Raw genomic sequence first — 25,808 nt, 5'->3', positions numbered from 1 at the left:
CATCATCAGAACTCTGTCGGCAGTGTTTTTTGCAGTGTATGCTGAACCTACAGTATTAAGGTCATGTCCATCCATTGTCTAATAGCCACCCAGTTCCTGCTGTTATGACCTCACCCGTGCAGCTGTTCATGGAAATGCCAGAAACTGTTTTTTTCGTTTAAATCTCCCCCCATAAAATTCAGCAGCTACTGCAACACTGCGTGCAATTTGTGACCTTCACTCTGACCTTTGACCTCTAAGGACTGTCTGTCCGTCTCCACCCTTGATCGCTAGGAATGTCCAACACAAGAGTCCAGCTGCTCCTGATGTCTCCCGCTGTCCAGTCTGCTGGTTCCTCCCTGCTGAGTGGGCACAGAGGTTAATTTTCTCTAACTGCTGTGCAGCTTTTCCAACCTACTGATTATCTGTGCTTAGAGTCGATGTTTGATGTGGGGGTTGGACAGGGTTGTAGCTTTCGAGGCAACAATGCATTGAAAATCTGCATTTGAACAATAAAAAAAAACATCATTATCAGAAGTAGGGATTTGGATTTTAACTGGTAATCTGCAAAATCCTTTTATTCTGGTGACATCTGTGGTGTTTGTGAGTGGTAAAGCATGCTGCTGTTTGCTGCTGGTTTACATACTCTTGCAAAATGCAGCTGTTCCAGACTCAGGTTAGAGAAGATTTAATGTAGTTTTGTGTCTGTAATGGGTCAAGTTTCCCTTTTGTGTGTCTTTCGCACGCACCAACTAAAAATTTGACAAAAGACAGGAAGGCAGACAGCTCAGTCATACTGTTTCCAGCTTAATGACTTGTTGGACTGACAGCTGAGCTCAGCTAGCCACAGAAAACTGACAAAGACAAGCCACATGGTGAGCATGGTGAGTCAAGAGTGTGGCTCTCAGTGGATTCTCAGTCTCACTCATACCCACTCTAATAATAAATGACTCCTGTAATCTCACAGCACAACAGCTAGAAAATATCCCATTAATGGACAAAGTTATATCTAATTTTAACACTAAAGCTCAGTATACTATAGTTACTTATGGCCGGGTTACCTTTCTGACACAGTGACCATACTCCTTATGTATATCTGGCTTTACCGCATGATGAGAATATATTGTTATGACTGATGAGTGCCCTGTTTGTGACAACAGTACGTGGGGGTGAATTTTTGTTTTTATAACTCCAAACTGGCCGCCTTGAGTGACAGACAGTGCAGACTCAGTGCAGGTTTCCTGCTTCTACAACTTCTCACCAGCCTCAGCTCGACTCACGCTCCACTTCTTTCACTGCACAGCCCGATCATCGCCATGCTGCCCAACATGGCAATACTCATGGGTGACATCATGGCAGCTTAGACATAGTTACCTACTGTCTATGTGAATATGGCTCAGATTTAGCCTACTTAGTCTGGATATAATGTGAATTGATCAGTTGAGCTCAGGCTGTTTTCATACTGCACTGATCTGATTGTGATAATCTACATTTCTGCATAATGGACTCTGACCTTTTCCCTATTCGAGCAGCTCATTAGTGATTGCATCAGTTATTTCTCTCTCACCTCGGTCTGTTTTTCAGCTCCCTCTCCTTCTGCTCTGTCTTTCATCCATCACAGTCCACCTCTTTGTTTCTCACAGACACCCAGCTGTCTGTTCCCTCTCTTTTTGCCTGTCTGGTGATGGTGGTGGTGGGCTGCTTCTGACGGCTGTAGGTGGCCAGGCTTACTCCAGGCAGACTGTGGGAGAGGAGCGTCTGTCTGGCTCAGAGGACAACTGGCTGGGTCATCCTGGTCTGTCTGTTTATAAACCACCTACTGTACATGCAGATGAGAGAATAACTGCTGCTGTGCCGACCGCCATTAAAGAGAGACAGATGGAAAGTGGTGATGCTGTAAAACTGGTCTGAGTGTATAAGTGAGAAGCAGAATGGAGAGCTGTGTCCACTATCAACAGGGAAGTGGTGAATTACACCATTGTGCTCTCATTACAGCCACTTTTGTGTGGAAGGTGGCAGCTGTTAATCTTGGCACACGGATTATCACATGAGCATACACACTCATAGACTCACACACATACTCACAGAGGGTACATAGCTCTGATAAGCTGAGGCCAGTAGCCTTTAAATTCATGAAGCAGCTACTGTTCCTCATTGTTTTGAATAGCTATCGGTTCTCGTCTCTCGCTCTGAGTCTGTCTCATGCTTCTCTTTTTGTGGCTTTTGTGATAGTGGTTCCTTTACGATCCAAAACAGAAAGCCTATTCAGACAGCTCACTGTGTCATGGAACAGATGAAATCGCCATGACTCTACTGACCCTGTTGTGACTCAACATACATGAAAGGCCCGGGGCTGTGAGGACATGATGTTCATTCAGAAATCACTAATTTCTCTGTTCTGTTGTTTTGTCTCCTCCTCCAGTTGGGATGTCCTGAGTCAGTCTGCCGGTCCCAGAGAGCAGTTTGCTGATGGGACCTGCTGCACCGCCATGAGCTTACAAGATGGCGGCTGCAGCTATGCCAGCAGCGCCAACATGGCCACCTTTAGTGGCAGCATGCGGCGGCGCCTGGAGGACCAGGAGTTCACCCTGCGCGTCTATCCAGGCTCCCTGGCCGAGGGCACCATCTACTGTCCAGTCAGCGCCCGCAAGAACACCACCGCTGCTGAAGCCATCGAGTGCCTCATCGAACGGTTGCAGCTGGAACGCACCAAATGCTACGTGTTGGCCGAGGTGAAGGAGTTTGGAGGGGAAGAATGGATCCTGAATCCAGGAGACTGCCCTGTTCAGCGCATGATGCTGTGGCCTAGAAGTGCTCTGGAGAACCGCAGTGGCCTGGGCAGTGGCGACGACTACCGCTTCCTCCTGCGGGAGAAGAACTTGGACGGGTCCATTCATTATGGTGGCAGCCTCCAGATGTGGCTGCGGGTGACTGAAGAACGTCGGCGTCTGGTCGAACGGGGTTTCCTCCCCCAGCCTGCAGGGAGCGACCCTCCATCAGACCTGTGTGCTCTCCCGGAGCTAACCGAGCGCGCCCTTTTGGAAAGCTTACGTGCACGCTTCCGCCAGGAGAAGATCTACACGTACATTGGGAGTATTCTTATTGTGGTTAACCCCTTCCAGTTCCTACCAATCTATAATCCTAAATATGTCAAATTATATGACAACCACACACTGGGGAAGCTTGAACCACACATTTATGCCGTGGCAGATGTGGCGTATCACGCCATGTTGCAGCGACGGAAGAACCAGTGCATAGTAATTTCTGGAGAGAGTGGGTCTGGGAAGACACAGAGCACCAACTTCCTGATTCACCACCTCACCGCTCTCAGCCAGAAGGGGTTCGCTAGTGGAGTGGAGCAGATCATCCTGGGAGCCGGACCGGTATTAGAGGTAAGAACCATAATGAAGATCTTGTGGTTCCACTATTATGTTTGTTGTTTCACTGCACAGCATCTAAAATCTTCCAGATATGGGTTCTGTTTTTTGTGGTCATTGGTCTGGAGCTTCACCAATGGAAGGCAGTAGATATATTTCGATTGATTGATTGATGATTGTCATGTATAAATCTGTAGTTTTTTGGCCCATACAAAGGCTGTCATGTTCCTGAATTAGTCTGATTTCTAGCAGGCTGTTCTTCTTGTAAAAAAAAGACAGAAAAGAAAAGAAAAGGAATTTCAGTCTGAGTTGACTGTTTGACAAAATAGTAAGTGGACTGTACAGTCTTGCTCACAATACATGTAACTATACAGACAATACAGCTGCAAAGTCAGAGTAAGGGGATGGCGGGGGTACATAAAGCGCAGTGGATTTTCACTCCGAGGTTCGAGTCTCCCTGACACTGGGAGCTGTTTAATTTTCACCCGGTGTTAGGTTTGGTCATTTTGCTCATGGCTAACATTTTATTAGAGGTTGATTTTGGCATTAAACAACTGTTGAAGTCTAGGCAACAAGGGGTTGGGTAAAGATCAACATAAAACACACAAGCAAGAGAAATATTCACATTTTTTTCTATTTTCAGGGACTGAAATATGAGCTGCAGCTTTCTGTTGAGGACGAGCTGATAATAGGAATACACAGAATTATAAAATTAAAACAAGATTAAAAATGTATTCTTTCCCACTTCCCACACATTGTGGTTGTCTTTTCATAAAGTAAGTCATTTTATGATCATTTCTTTTAGACTAAAGTTAAGATGAATAGAACTGTGGTTGTTCTGTAATTATCTAGTAATTCTTAAAAATCACAGTCTCCAGCAGGCTCTTCCTGTGTATGGTATACAGTATATCTGCGCTGACTGCAGGCTGAATATGTCTCATGTGCTGTGAATTCGATCCCTGGGTTACAGAGAGGAAGTGACAAAAGCCTGATGAAATCTGAAGAGACGTCAGCAGGTTATTTCTCTGGTGCTGGAATGTCAGTTCATGAGCCCAGGAATGAAATGGATTATAGAAATGTCCCTCTGAAGCTGAAAGGAGCGCCTATATTTAGCCGCAGCTTTACCACATATGACTCTTTTTATATATGTGTGTGACCCAGAAACGTTTTCTGTCCAATCTCTGCATTTATGGAAAAAAATATAATGGACAGTGGCTTAATCCGCCTTGGATTATAAATCAATAATGGATTATGGATTATGGAATTTCATTGGGAATTTCATGTTTTGGCAAGGTCTTCTCAAGGGCAACCTGTTCCACTGTAGCCTAAACATGACTGCTGACAGTTTGTTGTTTTCTGGCAGCCATTTTTGTTCTGCAGCTCGCTGCTTCCTGTCAGGATGTATAGGGCTGTCATGTCAACACGCAGCTGTGCATGTTGACACCATGTGCGTCCCATGTGGAGTCTTACACAATCAGGCCAGCCCGCTGTACAGTCTGTGGGATGTACGGTTCGTCATCTGGAAATCATGAATCACCTTCAAGACTGTTTCGCATGCTTCAAGGAGGCAGAGTAGTTACTGCAGCTGCTTTAAAAAAGTACATTTCTTAAGAAAATCACACAATGCCTCATGTTCACTTTACAATGCCATACTTGTCAAACAAAGTTAGAGATATATTACACGTGTGGAAAACGGCTGTTTCGCTGTGCTTTACCGCTGTGGGCACAGTCGCACTTCCCTGCAGGTTGACTGAAGACCTGTCAGAGCTCAGATGCCGGAGGCGACATCACAGCAAGCTCTGAAAGGCTTGTTTTGATAATAACACAGATAGAGGAACATTACAGCGATTTCTGAGGAACTGGATACTGTTTAGTGGTGAGGGAGCATGACTACATTCCATGTAATCACTTCCACATCAATCACCTGTCTGACCGAGGTGTGAGAGGGAAGGTGTGCAGAGACAAACCCCCAGAGGCAGCTGGTGTAACGCTGTATATATATCAGGTTCTAATTAGTTTGAGGGTATACTCCCTCTATTGGACATAAGCTTAGGGATCATTTAGCTTTGGAGGCACAAGGAGAGATGGGTTGCTGGTCTGAGTCTAAATAAAAAACAAATTACAAACATTTTATCAGTTTCAATGCAAAACAAGTGCTAAAAATTAAGTAGTGCCAAAAAACTGCAGTTCCTCACTCGGCCTCTTAGAGGCTGATTCCAAATCAGACTCCACACTCCTCCATATTAAGCTCAGAATTAAAGGCAGGCGTAGTTTACACTTATAATGACCAAGGTTAGAGGCAGTAAAGGTGGTAAAAGTACAGTGATCATTTCCCAGCATTCTAAGGGTTAAAACTAGAATGACATCCATGTTTGGTGTCAATAAAAGCATGTTTCTGTTAAACGATGAACAGAAACTACACTGTTCAACCACAGCTGTGTGCAGAGATATCAGAGGCTGCGCTGGATACTCTGACTTGTTCCTTCCAGCAGCAGATCTCTGGGGTAAAAAGTTTGCCGCCAGCAGGGCATGATGCTGCTGAGCTGAAGCAGCCAAATTCCTTTGGTTTCCACAAGTTGTAACGGCAATTACAGAACCATTTGCTTCAGCGGCCTGGAGATGTGAGGTCACCGAGGCTTATTAGACGGATTTCGAATGTGGTGGTCTAGAGGAAGTCTTTAACTTCTGGCTTTTCATCAGTTCTCTGATAAGTTCAATAGCTGCAGCTCTGTTTTTGTTGTGTGAAATACAGTTTATTATTTAAGTGCTAAAAGAACTGGACTTCTGGCTTCAGCTGCTAAAAGACCTTTCATTTGAAAATCTTCTGAAGCCCCAGACTTTAAACCTAACCCCAAGAATCAAGAATCTTTATTATCAATATGGGCAACATATACAGAAAGCAACAAATACAAAACAAGACTAGAATGATAATACAATGCAAGTTTATTGTCAAGTCCAGCAGGATGTCATGAAGTGCAGCATAGTGCATGTCACAGACTGCACCACAGGGTGTGACTGTGTGTCTGCAGGGAGCTGGTGTGGGTGTCTATAGGGGGATGTGTGTGTGTGAGCAGGGGGAGTGATTGATGTCACTGCTCTGGGGAAGAAGCTGCGTCTCATTCTGCTTGTATGAGTCTTTATGATTCTATCCCTCCTCCTGGGTGGGTGGGGTCTGCAGCAGTATTGTTGGTGAGCTGTTCTCACCTCCCGGGTCTGTGCAGTGCAGCTCCTGTACCACACTGTGCACTGAGACAGAGGATGCTCTCGCCTGTGGCTCTGTAGAGGCTTGTAGCAGCTGAGAGGTACCATGTCAGGTCAGATGTGATGTGGATGCCCAGGAACTTGATGTCCTCCACTCGCTCCGCAGCCTCTTAGTGACTCAGTGGATGGATACATTTCAAATTGTTTCCCAATGCTTCAGTAGTTCAGTCCTTCCGCACTGGACGGCAGCTTCAAATAACAGAATTAACAACAAAAACTCGAGCTGCTGCACGTGTACACGCTGCCATCTTGGAAGACATATTTTAATCTCTATCTTGACCTGTGGTCAGAATTACTAAAGTCACATGTGGGTCGTTGACCTCCTCGACCATCATGAGAGATTTAGGGGTCACATGAGTTCTTAAGGTGACAGGCTCAGTTATTTTCATTGTTTGCTGACCATCCTCCACCTTTTAAACTAAAGGAATCTTTCACATAATGAGGTGAAATTTGTTTTTAAAAATAAATAATTAAAAGGCAGAGACATCCACAGCCGGGCATTGAAGCTGCGCTAGCATGAGAAAAAGATCTGTTAAAGGAATGAGACCACCTCTCAGGATGAGAGATGTCTCGCTGGCAGGAGATGCAGTGGTTGGGCCTTGATTTGGGAACATTTGTGTAAGAGCCTGTAGCTCAGATAAGTCATTCTTTTTTGGATTCACTTAAGAAGCTTACTGCCAACAAGATGAATGGAGGGAAGGAGGGGAACCTGCAGATGAGTGAAATATTATTTTTTAAACCTTGTTCTCCGTAAGTATCAGAAGGTCTAAATCTCCTGCCTTCCACATTTGGAGTGACAAAATTAAAAAGTGGCACCATGCGGTGTGCCGTGAGGCGTTCAAGCAGGGATTATTTTCTCTGTCTAAACATTGAAAGCTGCTTTTTACTCTTCAGAACAGGAAAAATAAATGCTTACTGCAAGTGAAAGTAAAAAGCTTGCCTGTGATTTGGAGGCAGAAGAAACATTTCTCCCTTCCTTGCCCGTTTTTACAGGTTTGTGCCACTGTGGTGGATCCAGCTGATCCGTGTGGCAATGTAAACACAGCAGAAACACACAGGTGACAAAAGAAGGGAAGAAATGATTTCAACTCTTCATGGTTGATGAAATAACACAACACATGGCAAAATAAACCCTAAATTAACCCTTCCAGTTTTGGGTTTTTGCTTGGTTTCTGCTGCTGGTTAAATGTCTCTGGTGACTGTTTCTGTGAAATACATGGGTTAGTATCAGAATCAGAATTGTGTTTATTGCCATGTAAGTGAAGAGCGTAGTGATTGGTGCATACTTAAAACGTATAAGAACTAACATGAAATAAGATAAAAATAATGTAATCTAAGAGTAAAGCTATAAATTGACATGATATAACAGACAGACAATGAACAGAACACGAGTGGTGGTTGTAATTGCAAACATAGACCCTGATATGAAAGAGTGTAACAGTGTAGCAGGTACCACGTGGATCAGTGAGGTGGTACTGGTGCAAAGTACTGCAAGATGGAAGCAAACAGTGCAGACAGTCATCATTGTGCAGTGACTGGACTAAAGTGTTCTTGTGAAGTGAGAGTGCAGAGCAGCAACAACAGCAGAGGGGGAGAAGCTGTTCTTGTGGCGTGAGGTTCTGGTCCGACTGGACCATAAACCTCCTGCCTGAAGGGAGTGGCTCAAAGAGTCCATGTCCAGGGTGAGAAGGGTCAGCTGTGATCCGACCTGCACGAGTCCTGGAGATGTACAGAGGGGAGGCTGCAGCCACGTAAAATACAGTCTGCACTCCGTCTGTGCTCAGCTGTTTCTGCCTGCATGATTTCTTTCTCCTTATATTAAATAGTTTCTTGTTGCACGTTGCTTGTGTCGTGCAGCTGCTGACGGTAACCTGACAAGTCACCTTAACTCAAGGTAAAGTGCTCTGCAGGATGGAGACAGTAACTCGCTGTGACTGACTTTACTCTCAAGGACACAGCATGTGTGTGCATGTGTAAATGAGTGTGTGTGTGTGGCTTTAAGGGATCGTCATAGTGTCTTTTTCCATTTAACAATCTCAGCACTTAGCTGACTCACTATGACTGAGCTCAGAGAGCTTTTCTGTCCCGACTGATGACTCTCAGGTCTTGATGGATACATTGCCGTTTGCTGCAGACTTCGATTTTGTGACCTTGTTTTTTGGCGACAGTGTCGTCTTTGTAGCAGCCACACCACTGTGACTCCTCTCAAATACAGCGGTGCGCTCACCTGGCAGCCGATGACCGCCAGCATTACAACACAGCCAGCTGTATCATCTAACAATTCTTGATATGCTCTGATTGGCCCGCTGGATTCATGTCTTGTCATGTAGAAGCCTTTAACAACGCACCGCAGATGGCCGGTAACTGCAGCTCTGTGTAATTGGAGCTGTGCTCCAAGCCGGGCGACAGTAGAGATATGAGTGTACAGCAGGACAGCGCTGACGGGAAGACAGCTGGCGGGCTGATGGGAAGCACCCGGTCTCTGTGGCTGTTGGTGTAGTCTGGCTGTTGTTGTGAGGTCAGGTGATGTTCTTTTTCTGCAGCCTATTGGGTCGCAGACAGTTTATACCTGAGCGGAAATTTGAATATCATTTGACTGTGTTTGTGTATGAGATTAGAGCAGGCTGACGGACACAGTTCATCTTTAAATGTGCTGCTCAAGTTTCTGTGATCTCAACTACAATATCTTGCAGTGTCGGTGTGTGCACTCAGCTACAAGCTCCAAAACAAAACGGCCTTTTTCATATATATAGAGAACTACACAAAAACTTACCTTATCCTGATTTTATTGCCAAATCAGCCTAATGCACCCGCTGCTTTGTTACACAGAAACATTTGGAAGGCCGCCTTTGGAAAGGTGGTTTCAGAAAAATCATCTGTCAATCATCGGCTCTCACAAAGTGACCTAATCTAATGTAACAAGTCCGTGGTTCTGAGCATGTTGGTGGATAGTCTTTGGCATGTTTCTTCTTCAAGTCAGACCCAAAACATGCCCAAAGCTGCCAGTTCTTCCTCATAGGAAACTGGTTGGCCTGAAGTCTCAGTGGTTCACCTGAAAAATGTAAGAGCTTCTGACCTCACCTCATTCTCAGAAGTTCGATGGTCAGACATGTTGTGTACAGTATATGGATACCTGTCAGCGACTGATTCACTGTCTCATTTTTAGCAGGGATCTAATGTTTAAAACTGAATTTAATTACAGATGATCCTACTATTCAAAATAATCTGAGGCTATAAACTCCCTAAACTGTCATCTGTGGCCTCATGGCTGAGAACAGTATGTGTAACATTGTGAAAATATGTTTGACATCAAGAAGAGTTCAAATTGTCAAGGGTAAAAAAAAGACATGTTTACCTCATCCTTGACTGTAAGTTGGACACTGACTCTCATAAATCTATGTTTTATGTCCAAATACAAGATATATGCTCAGGTTCATGTTGTTCACGGATGTGTGGAAGGTCGCACAGCTGCTGATGGACGCTCCTCCGCCTCCTCCATGGTTTCAGATACTGACCACTGTTTTCTTCAGTGAGCTGGCAGTTGGCCCTCAGTAGTTCCTAAGCTTCTGTCCAGTGAATACAAGATGAGAAAATGAATAAATAATCTTGGTGTTATTGACAGTAGAGGCAGCTCATCTTCATCTCAGACGTAACTAAGGTGAACCAGACTCTTGCATGACAAGCATATATCTGTACCCTAAATCCTCCTGAAGGCCGACTGGGGTTTCGAGGCTGATCCCGGCTGTGTGGTGCTGTGTTTGGGGGGCAGACAGACTGTGGCTCCTGCAGTGTTGTGGGGCCAGATTATAGCCTTGTCTTTGTTCTGACGGTGTGGCCTGTAGACCTGCATGCCTGTCTGTCTCACTGCGGTAGTAGAAGTAGTAGCAGCCAATCAGACCCCCCCTCCACCTCTTGCACCAGATGGTTCCCATCCAGACGTCCCCCCCTGCTTTTAACCAGGCCCTCAGGGACAAGACCTGTCTCCTGTGGCTGATAGATTGCTCCAGGTAGTGCCTCAGCCCTCTGGTTTTAAAAACGCAGGTTCAAAGACCGTGTGTATCATCAACATAAGTGTGAGTGTGAAAGGGCTTGAGGAGCTCCACGGTACCCTTATCCAGCATCACAGAGGCTGGGATCAGAGACAGCTACTGACTCTAAGTCCTAAATCCCATGTAGCCCGTGCATATGGACACACTTACTGTACAGCAGCAGCATCACGGCTGCTGTTGTTGAACCCCCTGAACCCAACAGACCAGATGAAAACAATAATGCCTGTGATGAGGCGGGCAAAAAGGATGCATTCATTGCAGAGTATTTGCTCAAAGCATGTGTGTGTTGTAGGGAGCTGTGAATGGGGGCAGTGCGGCTGTGTGTGTGTGTTATTATGTGAGCTGTGTGCACTGCTAACCTCTGTGCAGAGGAGAGGTGCCTGTCACAACGTGTTAGCAGGCTGCTCTCCCAGCAGCAGGGGGAACAGGAGACGTTCATCCATGACTGAGTGTGTCCTTGCTCTTTAAATCACAGTGTCCTCAGTGAGTGGTCACATCAGCTCCCATTCATGCTTTGCACAGAACACTGACACACACACACACAGGTAGCATGCTGTTCAAAGCCTCATTTCTTGGTAAAATGTCCTACTTTTTGGTGCATCTCTACACTTTAAATCCCAGCATCCCCCCCCACACAGCAACCAAATGAGTCTCCCTTTCATTACATGTGGCTTAACAATAGCCGCAGCCTTTACCTCAGAGGATCCTGCGTTGGCTGGCCATCGTGTTGGCTAATCACGTAGCCCACTTCAGGCCCTCCATGTTCCTTTTAGCACTTCCATCCCTTATAATCCGTGTCCTCTGGGCAGCGAGCGCTCTTCTATGTGCTCCCGAACATCTGTTCACTGGATTATCCCCATCTCCTTCTCATTCTGCCTTTCTCTGGAGCATTCCTGCTTTCCTTTCTCAGGAAGCTCAGTACAGTGTGCATTTATCCCCGCAGACAGCTGCACACAGTGTACTCAAACACTCCGTGGCCTTACAGTTGACCTGGAGAAGGCTCAGTGTGAAATCAGCGGCCAAGTTTTCTGCTCAGCTGCTCTTTTGTGGACCCCGGGAAAATATTTTCCGCTGTCTTAATCTGTTTGTCTTATTGTATCTCTAACCTTGTTTATTTGAGCAGTAGTTTAAGGATCCTCTGTGCATGAAGTTATGAGCAGAGTCAGTAGCATTACTACTGCTATTCCTTTCATTCATTTAGAACCTGTATTGCTGCGTGTTGTTATACATTTCTCGGCCTGTCATTAGAGTTTCAGATGCTCAGATTCATGTCCAGGTTTCTTCTGAAGTCACTGATTCCTGTGTGGTTTTAATTCAGTATATTCAGAGAAGCTCGGAGCTTTTTTCTTCCTCCTCTCCTTTTTTTTCTTCATTGCTTTCCTGAGGTCTCTCCACCCACTAGAGTTAGTCAAAGGCCTGTGACAGAAAATTGATAGTCTAAATGTGGCTGATTCAATCTGAGCCTGCTTACGGGGTGTCACGGCCATCAGGCCCCGATGAGATTACGGGACATTAGGAGTCTTAGGTGGACACGAGGCCATCTGGGCCAATGGAATGGAAGCAATTGGGCAAACTAGATCTAGTGTCATTAGCTGAAAGCGTTAAATAGACTGTCATCAATCAAAATGAATCTAATCAGGCACCGTTTGTCAAAGAGACTTGGACATGTCAGCGATCATTCGCAGTATTTGGATTGAATGGTCTGTGTATTTCCTTGAAAGCTTTCAGTGTTGTTAAAATGTCTCTCTGCAGACGGTCCAGCTTGTTTTTCATTACCTTGTGTCTTTGTATCCTGTGGTTTTCATCCACCCCTTTGAAAAGTTATTTTAAGGTTGTAAAGAAAACAAATTCAGCTTTTGTTTGTGAGTTTCTGGAGAAGCATTGCCTCACAATAATTGGTAGCCTCGCTGCACAACAGCAGCACAGAAACAGCAGAGATTCTATAAAATGAAGGGCACCACATGTGGGACTTTAAATCCATGTCTGAACTGTATCTACATAGTGGTTTTGAGATTATAAGGCACTTGATAAAATGCTCCACAGTTTGTGTAGTCTCTTAGTGGTTATTATACAACACATACCGACCGCTGCACTCAGGACAAACTGCTCTGCTCCGTGAGCTGCCTGCTGATTAAACCCACTTTTTGCTCAGTTCTTTTTGACAAATCAGATCCACACTTCTCCTTCTGGAGATTTTTGTTTGTTCATATTGATTATTTTTGATTGAACTTTATTGCAAGTACATGTGGATTAAAGGTCGGGTAGGAGGTTTCACTCTGATGCACGTTTTGTTAAATCAGTGTAACTTCTCTTTACAGTCCGATAGCAACCGATTAGTTCAGCAGTTTCTCATTAAAACGAAGAATATGAATCATCTGAAGCTATAAAACATAAAAACATCAGCCAATCCTCCGGGTGGACCCTGTAGGAGTATTGGCTGGTTGTCACTCTCTTCCTGCTCTGTGCACCAGAGAGGTACGTGCATGATGGCCGAAGTCACAGACCGCAGCTCGTCTTCAGGTGATGGCGTCCATGTGATTGGAGGCATGGCTTCGGGGTGAGCTCCGAGAGAAAGGGGCGTGTGTTCACTTTGGAAATCTGGCTGACTCTCACTGAGTTTTAAAACCTCCTCCCCTACCTTTAAGTGTACTAATAGAGGTATGGGACACGTGCTAATTAGCAAGGTACAGCTGGTACAAATGAGCTTGCATGAGTTAGGTCTGAAGATAATTAATATATATATATATATATATATAAGTGTTGGTCAAATTGAATTGGCTGGTTAATAAGCAGCATTTCTCTGGACAGACAGAACTGACAGAGCAGTTGTAGCTGCTGTCTGTATAAGGTCATGAATTGTGTTACCACTGTTCTTCTCTTGCGTTCATTTAAACTTTCGGTTTGGTGGGTTTTGGTCCAGCTGCTGTGCTCGTTGTGTAATAATCAGGTTATCAGCATGAAGTTATCATCAGGAGCCTGTATACAAGCCACACTTCAGCGCTCCTGGCTCTGCTTTTGAGCTGGATGATTGAAAAGAGTTTCAGACAACATAAGTCATAATCACTGTCTTTGTATGCGCTCACAAAACGTGGCTCTACACACGGAGCACCTGAATATGAAGCCTCATCTGTCAGGTCTCAACAGGTCTGTGCTGTAATGCACTTAAACAAAGCAGACGCCCCCCCACCTCTAATAACCAAATGAAGTGCAGTTACGTGGGTTCTGGCCGTTGAAAGCAGGCTGTTATGGATAAATGAATGAATGAGGGGATGAATGGTGCAGATGTGCCATTGAGGGTCCTGCTGAGTGTGTGAGGGGGTGAATGAAAAGGCCGGGAGTGGCTGCCTGGTGGAAGTTTGAACATGTTCCCAGTGGATCTACTGTTCCCATACAGGTGACGCTGTGGGCTGTCATATTCCTTTACATTCCTGCTCTTGTATCATGCAGCCAAATAAGAGGTTCATTAGCTTTAAGGTCACAGTATGAACACTGAATAATAAAAAACAATCACAGCGTTCAGTCTGAGTACAAATCATACTCTGTGGTTTCTGTTTGTTCTGTGCTGATCTGTGTCCTCTTCTCTGCTGCTGCAATGACCCGATTTCCCCCGCGGGCATCATTAAAGTTTCATTTCATCTAATAGACCAGTGATGACTGATGCTACTGCTGTCATAAACTCTGATGATATATGTGCTAGGTTGTACTTAGTGCAGCCAGCAGAATTAATACATGGCTCTGTTAAAGGTAGGGGAGGAGGTTTTAAAACTCACTGAGAGTCAGCCAGATTCAAAGTAAACACACGCCCCTTTCTCTCGGAGCTCACCCCAAAGCCATATGCCTCCAATCACATGGACGCCATCACCTGAAGACGAGCTGCGGTCTGTGACTTCGGCCATCATGCACGTACCTCTCTGGTGCACAGAGCAGGAAGAGAGTGACAACCAGCCAATACTCCTACAGGGTCCACCTGGAGGATTGGCTGATGTTTTTATGTTTTATAGCTTCAGATGATTCATATTCTTCGTTTTAAAGAGAAACTGCCGAACTAATCGGTTGCTATCGGACTGTAAAGAGATGTTACACTAATTTAACAAAATTTAACAGCGTGAAACCTCCTACTCGACCTTTAAAACTGTGCAATCAACACTGGTTGAGTAAAGACTGTGGGAACTCCCTGGACTGTAGTGTAACTGTAGAAAGATCATGATTAATATTGTATTTGTAACGTAATTTATAATTTATAGCGAGTTTTATAATCTGTTAGCTCGCAGTTAGCGTCGACTTGTTAGCCTCCAGTATCTCCCAAGGGACTAGTCCTCAGTTTTGCCAGTTGATTGCCAGTGCATGTGTGAGCAGTCTCTAAAATAACTGACTGATCACTAATCTGCTCGGCCTAATTATTGCAGCACAAAGCTCAAGTCGTGTCTTTACAGGTCTCTTGTCAGACTGCAAGTAAAGTGGTATTGGGAGTGGTGGATAAAACTGTGAAACATTCGTCTGTGTTGTGTCCCTGTTCTGCTGCATCACTGCAACCACTGGCTGTGTCGCCCTCCCCGATGCAACAGCTCTGCAGAGAGAAGATGAAAGCTCTCTGTTGCAGCACCCTGCCTCCCTGCCTCCATCTTTTCTCCATCCCTCCCACCCCATGCTACAGCACCCGGGGCACATGGGGAGGGAGATGAAAAAGTAAGCGTGGGGGAGGATAATAGAGAAAGAGGAGAGTGAAGGAAGAGAGGAGGTAGGCGGAGGAGGAGGGGAGGATGAGAGAAGTGCCCGCTTTAATAATGGAGAGCAAGAGAGTCGTTTTCAAGCAAACGGGCTCCCAAGTGCCCCAGTTTCGGGGGTTTAGTGAAATTGAGATGAGGCTGGTAATGCAGACAGACTCTACTCTTCCTCTCACATGTAAAGCCGTGCTGCAGGAGCTCTTCCTCTCCGAGGTGAAGCAATTCTCCTGTCATTTCCACTAGCCCTGCACGTCAGCCTGCAAACAGCACATAGAAAAGTGTCTGACGTGAACCCTGACCTCTGTAAAGACCCTCTAACAGTGTGTAATAGGGCAGGTCTGCTGCAACCTGTGGTGTTCATCACCTCCTCCACATTGAAGGCAAAGAGGAGGAGTGATTTCTGTGCCATGAAACATGTTCTTCTCCATCCGTTTCATGCACTTAGATAAACATATGTGATGCTGCTATCACTGCACCACAACACGCTTGTTTGATAGCAGCAGTTAGCAGGGAGCTCTGCTGTTTTTATGGTGAACATGCTGGGTTTATCTGTGTGTTTGTGTGTCTGTATAGTATGCGTGTTGGTTTCGGGATGACATGTGCTGAATGCTCCAGTTGGCTCCGTGCCTTTTTGCGGCAGCAGTGGCAGCCCACCTGGTGTTAAAACAGAGTGTGATGCTCCTGCTGCTGTATGCAGCATCATCCTGGAGTCTGAAACATGTTGGGTCAGGAGAGGAGGCGAGATGGAGAGGAGGAGTGAATGACAACAAGGAGAGAGGAGATGGAGGCAGGAGAGAAGGAAGGAAACAAGGAGAAGCTTTAAGTTAAAAGGAAGAAGAAAGAATGTGTGTTGTCTCAGTGTCCAGGACAAAAATAGTGCCGTCTCACAGGAAGACTGAGCATGTTGAGGTGGCTTCACCTCCTTCCGACAGACACAGATAAGACCGGAAATGCCGTGCTCCTTTATTGAATTAGTTTGCCAAATCCAAGTTCATACAGAGCACTGATTCAACTTCCCCTCTCTTTCTTCCCCTGGCGCTTTGGTAACACAATACTCCATCTGTGAGCGCAGAGATCGAAGATAATTCTGCAAGACCTGCCATTTTGGCTCTTAACCTGACTTTCACTGAACAATGGGACCTTTTTGTACTTTTGGACAGTCTGGACATGTAGATGGTCAAAGTCCTTTGTGTTTTTCTCATAAATATGCAGCTGCATGTCTTCACCTCCAAAAATTAAATGATTTAAAGCTGCACAGCTTGGAGCTCCCTGATCTCATTTTCTTTTTGTGTCCTCATGCCTACACCGAAAATCTGAACGGCTCACATTGGACTTTAATCCAGGAGACCAGAATTTCTCATAAAAATATTTCCTGACTCTTTTCAGAAAAATGTCTGATTACTATCTCTAAAATGGAGTTATAGTGTCTATTCTGGACACTAAAGTGCTCCACATGGAGGCTACCTGTCCCTCTGAAAGCTGCTGCCAGAGTTCTACCTTTGGCATGACACACGAAGACCCCGTCCAAGCATCCAAATGTGACGTATTATGAGCATCTGTTTTACAAATTCAGCTTTCAATCAATGCAGTGACTCAGAGGACCAACTGTTCCCTTTCCTGCTAATACATTCCAGATCAAGCAGCGACTTCCAGGGCTGAGAAATGAATTCGATTTAAGTGTTACAAATTGCAGTTTACTCCGCAGCTTCTAGGGGGCTCGCTCCAAAAGTGAGTCAGTCCTCTTAGGCCCCGTTCACACTGGAGAAAGTCAGTCCAGCTAGAGTAGGATTGTATCTGGATAGCCTTTAAGCTGGATACATTCAGACCTAACACATTAGAGTCAAATCTGGCTATCACACATCACTCAATCCGGCTTAACCCAGCTTGTTTGCTGTCCTCCAAACCGCAAGGTGGCACCTCGTAACATACAGAGTCCGTTCAGGCTGCGGTAGGACCGCGTGTTTTGTTCCGTGTCGCTTGTTCCTTCGTTTTTTTTTTTTTGCTTTAAAAAGCAGTTTATTTTTAGTTTATTTCTTTGTAGCCCTGTCAAAAATAAACTCGGGCCAAAGCTGTCGTAGTTCGACAGGCTTTTGTACGCGACCCAGACACTGTCCCTGTGAATCGGAAGTATCACGTCGCTAGCCGGATTCGCTAGCTGCATTGCGTTCAGACCTGAGCCACATTTGAGCCAATCCAGCTAGATCCTTTTAAGAAGTACTATTTTAATAATATGGCTGCCAACTCACGTACAGGCTTCCTGCTTCTGTGAAGCTCCACTCATGCTCCACCTCTTTGCCTGTATTTGGAGTTTAGGTGGACTGCCAACAAAGTGACAGTTGGAGCCTCCTACTAAAAGTGGCATTTCAGAAACCTACGGGTGATGCCACAGACAAGCCATATGTGAGTCAGTCTTCTGCCTCAGTGGTGAGGATGTGATGTGACGTTTCAGCTGATACTACAAAAGACAGAAGAGTGACAGTGACTGTGCAGATCGACCTGAGCCCTTTATGTTGTCTCTCAGGCCTGATATGATGGATGAAACTCTTTGTTTGAATCTGTCTCAGATGTTTATTAATGTATCCTCTCTGCAAAACTGCTTCATCATTCTTTGAGTGATTTGTTTGCATATTTCCTTCTGTCCTGTTGGAAGTGTATTATAAAGGTTTTTATCCTCCCTGCTTTGACTCAGCTGAGCTGTTTGAGAGCCAGCAGTTCAGTGACATGTGACACTAAGAGGGTAAAAACATTTGGAGAAGCTGGAGGAAGGAAACAGAGAAATGGAAAGTCGTCAGGTCAGTCTCAGTTTTAAGAAAGGAATCTGTGCATATTTACAGAAATAAGGTGAATGATAAGAATGATAATAACTTTTCAGTTTTGGTTCATCTCGTGGGTTTAGTTAAACAATAATGTGTCTCTGAATGCAGCAGCTCGTGTCTGAATTGATTTTATAATACTTGGAGATTACAGGAAATAATAGGCAACAATGAGCTCGCTTAGGTCTGAAAATCAGAGAACACCTGAGGCTATAACCAGCGTTCCATTTCCTACAAGCAAACAAAGCACAAGCATGCACACTACACTAACGAGTGTGAGACATACATCCTCACAACTGCTGCTTTGGAAAAAAGAAGCTGAGATTAACGAGTGTAACTGAGGAAGAAGTTTGGTGCTGCGTCTAATGCTGTCAGGAAAGATGTCTGGAGGATTCACAGATACAAAGAGCATCTATTATATTACACACAAAAAGACCCATGTGCATTTTTCCTTTAACACAGCTCTCTGTATAAAGTAAGGAATCTGCATATGGCTGTCATCTTTTGGTAGTTTCTGTGCTAAACTACATCTTATCTTATTGGATGGATGTTTTCATGATGTCCCTGTCATGCCACAGCACAATAAACATATTTAAACACTGAAAATGAAGCATTACAGGTGGAAGCTTTGTCACTTGACAGCTGTTGAACAAACATTGTTGTAGTTTTTTAAAGGAGACATTTTAATGTCATAGGGGTCAGAAATAAACATTAAAACAGAAGAAGGAAGAAGTGTGTCAAGATGAGGTCCATAAATGCACACGTAGACTGTGATTATATTCACTGTCTTAGATTACTAAAAAAGACCAAAATGTAACATCTAGGAAGCTTAAAGCAAACTAAAGCACCAGGTTCTATGTAACTATGGTCCTTATATCAGGAATAGGCTGCTGGGTACAGTCCTCATTCACACACACTCTAGACGTTTTGTCTCACAGATGCACAGACTGACTGCATCACACCATCCATCCATACACACTACACACATCCTCCCCCCCAAATCCCTAAATTAATAATCTCTTTCTGCAGCAGACAAACACACACTCACACACTCACAGAGCATGTTGAAGTCCAGCTCTCGAGGGATTAACACTTCAGCACGCTCAGTCGTGGGATTTTCCCACACCACATTGCGCGCTGAGTTACATTTTCTGTCAGTCACACCGAGCGGCGTTACAGGCTCACCGCCAGCTCCGAGCGCACTCCCAGATACTCTCAGGATTTGCCAAACGCAGAGAAGCTGTGGTGTGTTAGCGCGCTGGATCGAAGCGGAGGGCGCTCTGGGCTCGATCAGGCGTCTTAATGTTTGTTGAAAGGTGTATGTTTTTCTTTGCACGTTGTTTTCTTGAAGCAGAGACTGAAACTCTCCTGTCTCTCATACACACATACACAGACACACACAACCAGTTAACAGCTACCCCCAGACAACATGGACCTTTATGAGGGAGGGCTGGACTGAGGTCTGCACACAAACACAGACTTCACAGGCAGCTGGTGACGCATTATATTCCTCTAATTAGTTTCTCTGTCACTAGACTTTGGATTTAGAAAGTTTTTCACACACACCTGTCCTCCATCACTTCCTGCCCCCCCCCTTCATCGCCCTCCCTCAGCCTTCTCATTCATCCTCCTCTTTCTCTTAATCTTCCTCCTCCTCCTGGCTGACAGTGGTGGAGGGCCTGTTGACAGTGCTGTGCAGTGGAAGGAGCCTTTTATTGGGCCTGTGTGCTCAGCCTTCCTGAGGCCAATGGGATCCAGATGTGGCCCTGCACACTCTAGTGACAGCAGCCATTTATGGGGCGAGAGAGAATGTGTGTGTGTGATAGTGTGAGAAAGATTGTGAAGTGTTCTTCTCCTCAACGTGCTCTCAAACTCTTCCCAACACATGTACACGTGTGTTCGGGTTTTTACAGCAATGACGTTCCTGAGGGCTACATGTTCACAGACACACCACAAGTTTGAGACATGAAGAGGCCACTTCTATGTTGTTGTGGCTGAAAAGTCAATGTGAGAGTTTCTGGATAAAAGTGTTGGCTGCATGTTTACAAGGTGTTAATCAGGTTCAGTCTGTGCATCCTAATGGCCTCGTGCAGGCTCCTGCCCGACCTTTAAGGACATCTGAAACATGTAGTCTTGTATAATCTGGTATTTTTATAGCAACTAAGCAGAAGTGCCAAACACTGCAGTTTTCTATATGGTCACTGACACTCTGTGTGAGCCACTCGTCATAGACGATGACCAACTTGTGCCCATGTTAGCAGCCAGAGGGACAGCTGGCTGTGTCCACAGGTCGCTCTGTCTGCTTTGTTTGATCCAGGATTTATACAGTATCAACACACTTTCCCTGAGTCTGACTCCAGGTCACTTTTTGTTCATGTTATTTCTGCACCTGCCGAGTCACTGACAGCCCCTGCAGAGCTCACCACCATTGACTCGGTCCTGCATAATTAAAAGGAGGTGGTCAAGCTAGCTGTTCGACTTCTGTGGGAACAGCAGACAAACGCTTGTGTAACCCAGTGATTCAGATAACAACATCGGCTTACTGGAAACACACACTGTTGAAAATGGGCTTTAATAAGGATTAAGGATTTTTTGCTTGACAACATGAGAAAAACGCGGGAGTGAAGGTGTGTTTGCTCTGCTCGACCATGAAGGGACCTGCGTGACTTTCTTCCCTTTTTTCCAAGGTGTGTGTGAATGTGGTATGTCTTAGTAAAGATGCTCCGCAGAGGTGCTTCCCCTGTGTGTGTGTGTGTGTGTGTGTGTATACATTCAGCGCATGCCTGCATGAGCCCACAGCATTTGTCATCTGCTGCTATTCATTCCTGTCTGTTGTGTCAGGGTCATCTTTTCAAAAGGGGCCCATTACTCTGTTCACACACACATGCACACACACATCCACACATGCACACACATCCACACATGCACACACACACGAACAGAGAGAAAATCTCTGAGGTGTATTGTAGTGCATATCAGCCCTCTGATATGAGCAAATGAACAACACCAGGTAGTAATAATAATATCGTTGTCATGGACAAGACATGAGGTAAACACTGAAACAAAAATAATATAAAAACATGGAGTGACAGGTGTGTGTGTGTGTTGAGCTTGCTGGAATATGTGTATATTTTCAGGACATATCAAAACACCATATTGGATTTCTTTGTTTTCTCAGTCCCCCAAATGAACTCCTCTCCACACATGCTGGCTGTTATGTGGAGGCCCCATCTTCACTGCTAGGATTACATAACGGCACACCTTCTCCATGCTCACCTCCTGTTCCCTTTTTCCTAGAAAGGAGTGCTCATCCCATGTGACCGTGAACTGAAAGAGGACAGACAAAGAAAGATCTGATTGACCTGGCTGTATAGTGTCCACAGCCTTTGAGCTTTAGGACCTTTTCTTTCTTGGAGTGTGTCCTTTTGTGGGTTTGTTGTCGTGTGGGTGACTGGTGCAATGTTTGTTTTCATTTTGCTCCCAGAACAGATTTCCAGATATACACGATGATATACATGACAGCAGTCAACAGAGTCAGTGTTGGAACTGATGAGGGAAGTCGAACACCTGAGCTGCAAACACTCACAGTGTTGTCATTTGTCACATCCTATAAATGTTACAGCGTGCTGCTATGAGAGGGCAGAGCCATTCACAACCACCTGCTCTCCAGTGTGTGTGAGTGTGTGTGTGTGTGTGTGTGTGTGTTTTCAAGCTCCGCTGCACACCTAGAGGAAAGGCTTTTGGCATTGGAGCTAAACCCCCCAACCACAAACACACACACACACACTCACAGTCACACACACACTCACACACACACAGGCTCTGTTTTCTCTGCTTGCCAATGTGAAGTGGAGCTGCACCTGCTGGAGGAGGAATGCAGTGTGATGTCACAGTAAGCTGTGAGTGCCTGTGTAAATGTGGAAGGAATAAAGCCTAAAAACCCTTTCGGGCTAAAGCAGACTCAGACAGCCTTCTGGGGGAATCCACACAGCATGAAATCATTCTGAAAGATGGTTCGGAGGCAGCTGCTCCAGATGTTGTTTATGATGAAGTGATGAGGTGGACTTCATTTTGGGGTCTGACATCACTTTAGTCTGGTGCCTCCTGTGTTAGTTGACTGTGTAAACTCTCGTACTTTATTTGCCAAGTTATGCTTTGGCATAAGAAGTAAAAGGCACAGCAGCCTCTGCTTCATGCCAGACCCACACTGAACGTGTAGAATAATGTCTAGTAGTAGTCAAATAAGGCAGAATAAGACTGTCTAGGAACAATTTGTGTTTTGGTCTAAACAAACCTTTATTTACAAAATTGTGCCGTCACTGCTGATCTTTGTGAACGACTAGATTCTTCTTTGTATTGTGATCATGTTGTTCATCAAAATAAGGCAAGGATTGTTGTGTGAACTTCCCTGATATTAGGCGGTGTTGTCCTTGTATCCTTCTATATTTTTATCACACTGCAGTGTCGTGTAGGTCGGACCACCACTAAGGACCAAGTGGGCTAAAAATGAGCCTCTCTGGACTAAACCATTGCAGAGCAGCCCAGCATGTCTTTGAGACGACCTTTGATTAGAGGACGTGTAGCTCCGTTGCTTTGTTGCTGTTAATAAGTGATGAAGCCGTGAGAAACACGGTCTGCGGTGCGGTGTTGGCAGTCTTCTCCGGTCACATCATAGCTGGTTAATGAAGCAGTGAATAGGGTTAGTGTCTCCCACCAAGCATGTGAGTGTATGTCTGTGTAAGTAATGGCATTTACTGTATCTGCTAACACAAACTCTGCTTGACTGACATGCTGTACGTCGCAGCCGGGATGCCCACGGGCTGGAAGCCGAGCGCTGGTATCTGCTTTCCTTTTGTCAGGGTTAATTGGCAGAAGGAGGCTGGAAACTGCTTCTCAGGCCTGCTGCAATAATATCTGCTCTCAAACAATGAGAATATGAGAAATATGAGAAACAATGAGAATTCATTGAACTCTTGCTGTATATTGAACTGAACATGCATGTGTTGCAGGCAATGATCTGAAGCACTCAGCCCTCCCTGAGCCCAGCAGTGGTTTTGGCATGCCTCCACTTGTTTTTCATAATCTAGGTCACCTAATGATTTTCAAGTGTGTGTAGGGAAACACCGCAGCTGTGCGAAAAAAGACAAAGTAAAAAGGAAAGGCAGCAAGGTTATTAGCGTTGGAAATGGAACCAGTTTTAGCCTCTACTTTGACGAAGGTCTTGACATTCTAATTAGGAGGTTAGCTCCCATTTTGTCCCTCTCCCCCTCAACACTTAACACCCTAAATCCGGTTCTGAAATAGCAGCACCACCGCTCGCTTCCTCTGAGGCTGAGCTTTTCTGCAGCAGTGGAGGAAGCGACTGGCTAACGTAAAGTGGCAGCGTGGAGGCGCCCTCGGGGCCTATCACATCGCATATTAGCATATTGTTAGTATGGACTTAAACCTACACACACACACCCAGCAGGATTAAGCCTAGAGGTCAGCACATTTAAAATCTAACATATGGCCGGCTAAGCAGTGCATCTTTCATTTGTGCAGATGGATGTAGTGGTGAGGTCTTAATGCACTTTTATTTCTGGACTCCATATGGTACCACAGGCTACAAGCAGGGAGGGCGGGGGTTAATTCAGTTTATGTTGAATTGAAATGATGGTTTGGTTTTTGAGCTTTGAATGGGAACGTTTGTTGTTCTTGATGTTTCCCGCGGGCCGAACATGAAAACTGTTTTCTTTAATAGTGTCTGTCATCATTACCCTCTGTGTCTTTGTCCTATTGTCTCTGGGTCAAATAAACATGTACTAAATGTTCATTCTTTTTATTCAGGTCCGAAGGGGTTTGGAGTTCTGGGCTTTTGTAGCCAACATTAAGACAGTTTTGTTTGTTGTTAGCACAGTTAAATAAATCAACAACACACAATTGAGGTTAGGGAACAAAGAGAGAACAGTGATGTTGTTTTGAAGCAGAAATGGAACTATTTGCAGGCTTTAGACACAAAACCTCTTCCAATATGGGGCTGGAGGGTCTTTATTGCACCTTATGAGTCTATATGAACATATGGAGGCAGAATTATGGTGCGTTTCGAAGCTCCTTTCTACACTGTGCGATTTTTAGCGATCTTATAAGACCATTGCATGACACACTACACGACGTGAGTACGACATCAAGTTTGGTACGTGCAGATTGTACGATGACCATTCACTGAATCGCAGCGATCACAGGTTACGTCGTACGTCAACATGCGAGGAGGAGGAAGACGTGGATGCGGGGCCACAGGTCGTAGCAGCTGTGACTTTCAGTGGGTCTGAAACAGTGTAGAAGAGGCTTGAAGTTGTGAACTCCCTGTGTCATCCTTCATATCTCCACACATGTTTAGTGCTAACACTCACAGTAATCGCTGATTCACAGTGTGAATTTCACAGTGTGTTTTCCTGAGCTGTGGTTACAGCAGGCGTCGGCCATGAAGCAGAGTTCACCACTAAATCATCTACACAGTGCTGCCCTGCTCATCCATCTCCTTCAAAGATATAGTGCATGCATGCATACGTATCGCTGTCCATGCAGCTCCTCACACCCTGTGCTCTGTGTGTTTTCTGCCAGCTCTGGATTTGATTGGAATTGGCAGTTTCCATTAGAGCCGGACTCATTTCATGCTCAGTTCAATTATTTCAGGAAGTGGATTTTCCCCTAAAACTCAAAAGTGGAAATATTTTGCCACAGAATGGCTCTTATATCCAGGACTTATTGAGGCTGAAAGCTCTGTCATTATCATGTGAATTGCCGTTTCGATTTACATTTTGGACCAAGGGAATTGAAGCAGATCTCACCGCTGGAAGTCTTTCTCTCTCTGTTTGTGGATGTCTCAACACTGGCACACATTTAGACCCAGCAGGAAGGAAAGGAATAAAGAACGAGAGCAGCAAAACCGGGATGGGTCTATAACAAGCAGGAGTTGGCAAAAGAGTGACGAGACCTCAAAAAAAAAAGAGGAGGGAAACATCCTCCTCATATGCTGTTGTGTTTTCCTTCTGTCCTGATGGTTGAATGTGTGTCGGGTTTGGCGGGGTGTTCATGAGAATGAATCAGCTCAGACATGAAAGCCTGATTCAGGTGTTATTAACTGTGTTATTCCAGAGCTCTGAAGTATTCACCCAGCAGCCACAATCCATTATTTGACACCCAGCTCTCTCTGTCCTCCTCCTCCTCCTCCTCCTCCTCCTCCTCCTCTTTCTGCTGGTTCTTATTTAGTCATTTATCATATCTCCTCTCCTCTCCTCTCCTCTCCTCTCCTCTCCTCTCCTCTCCTCTCCTCTCCTCTCCTCTCCTCTCCTCTCCTCTCCTCTAATGATGGGCTCCCTGTGTCTTTATATATGTGTGTGTTGCCCACAGACTCCCACATGTAGCGGCTGTGTCTGTTTTCAGCTCTGTGCTGTTTGCTTTCACAGGAATTTGCCAGTTTTGTGCATGGTTGCTGTGCCTGAGTGTGTGTGTGTGTGTGTGTGTGTGTGTGTGTGTGTGTGTGCCCCTTCCTGCGCCTCATGACCTCTGTTACAGTGCTGTGTAGCTTTTCCTCTACTCCTAACACATTTTTTCACGTCTTCCTGA

General features: G+C 45.2%; 1 protein-coding gene across 12 annotated transcripts in view; it reads left to right on the top strand.

Annotated features, from left to right (window-relative positions):
- LOC114451646 (unconventional myosin-IXa-like) overlaps nucleotides 1-25,808 on the top strand; it is a 98,321-nt gene that overhangs the window by 21,088 nt on the left and 51,425 nt on the right. For all 12 annotated transcript variants that reach the window (XM_028430422.1, XM_028430420.1, XM_028430424.1 and 9 more), the window contains exon 2: nucleotides 2,402-3,371. In XM_028430422.1, coding sequence (XP_028286223.1) covers nucleotides 2,469-3,371 — 903 coding nt within the window. In that variant the 5' untranslated portion in view covers nucleotides 2,402-2,468. The remainder of the gene's footprint in view (nucleotides 1-2,401; nucleotides 3,372-25,808) is intronic.

This window comes from Parambassis ranga, chromosome 19 (genome assembly GCF_900634625.1).
Source record: "Parambassis ranga chromosome 19, fParRan2.1, whole genome shotgun sequence".
NCBI lineage: Eukaryota > Metazoa > Chordata > Actinopteri > Ambassidae > Parambassis > Parambassis ranga.
Note: the sequence above shows the minus strand (reverse complement) of the source record. Positions and strands in the feature narration are given on the sequence as shown.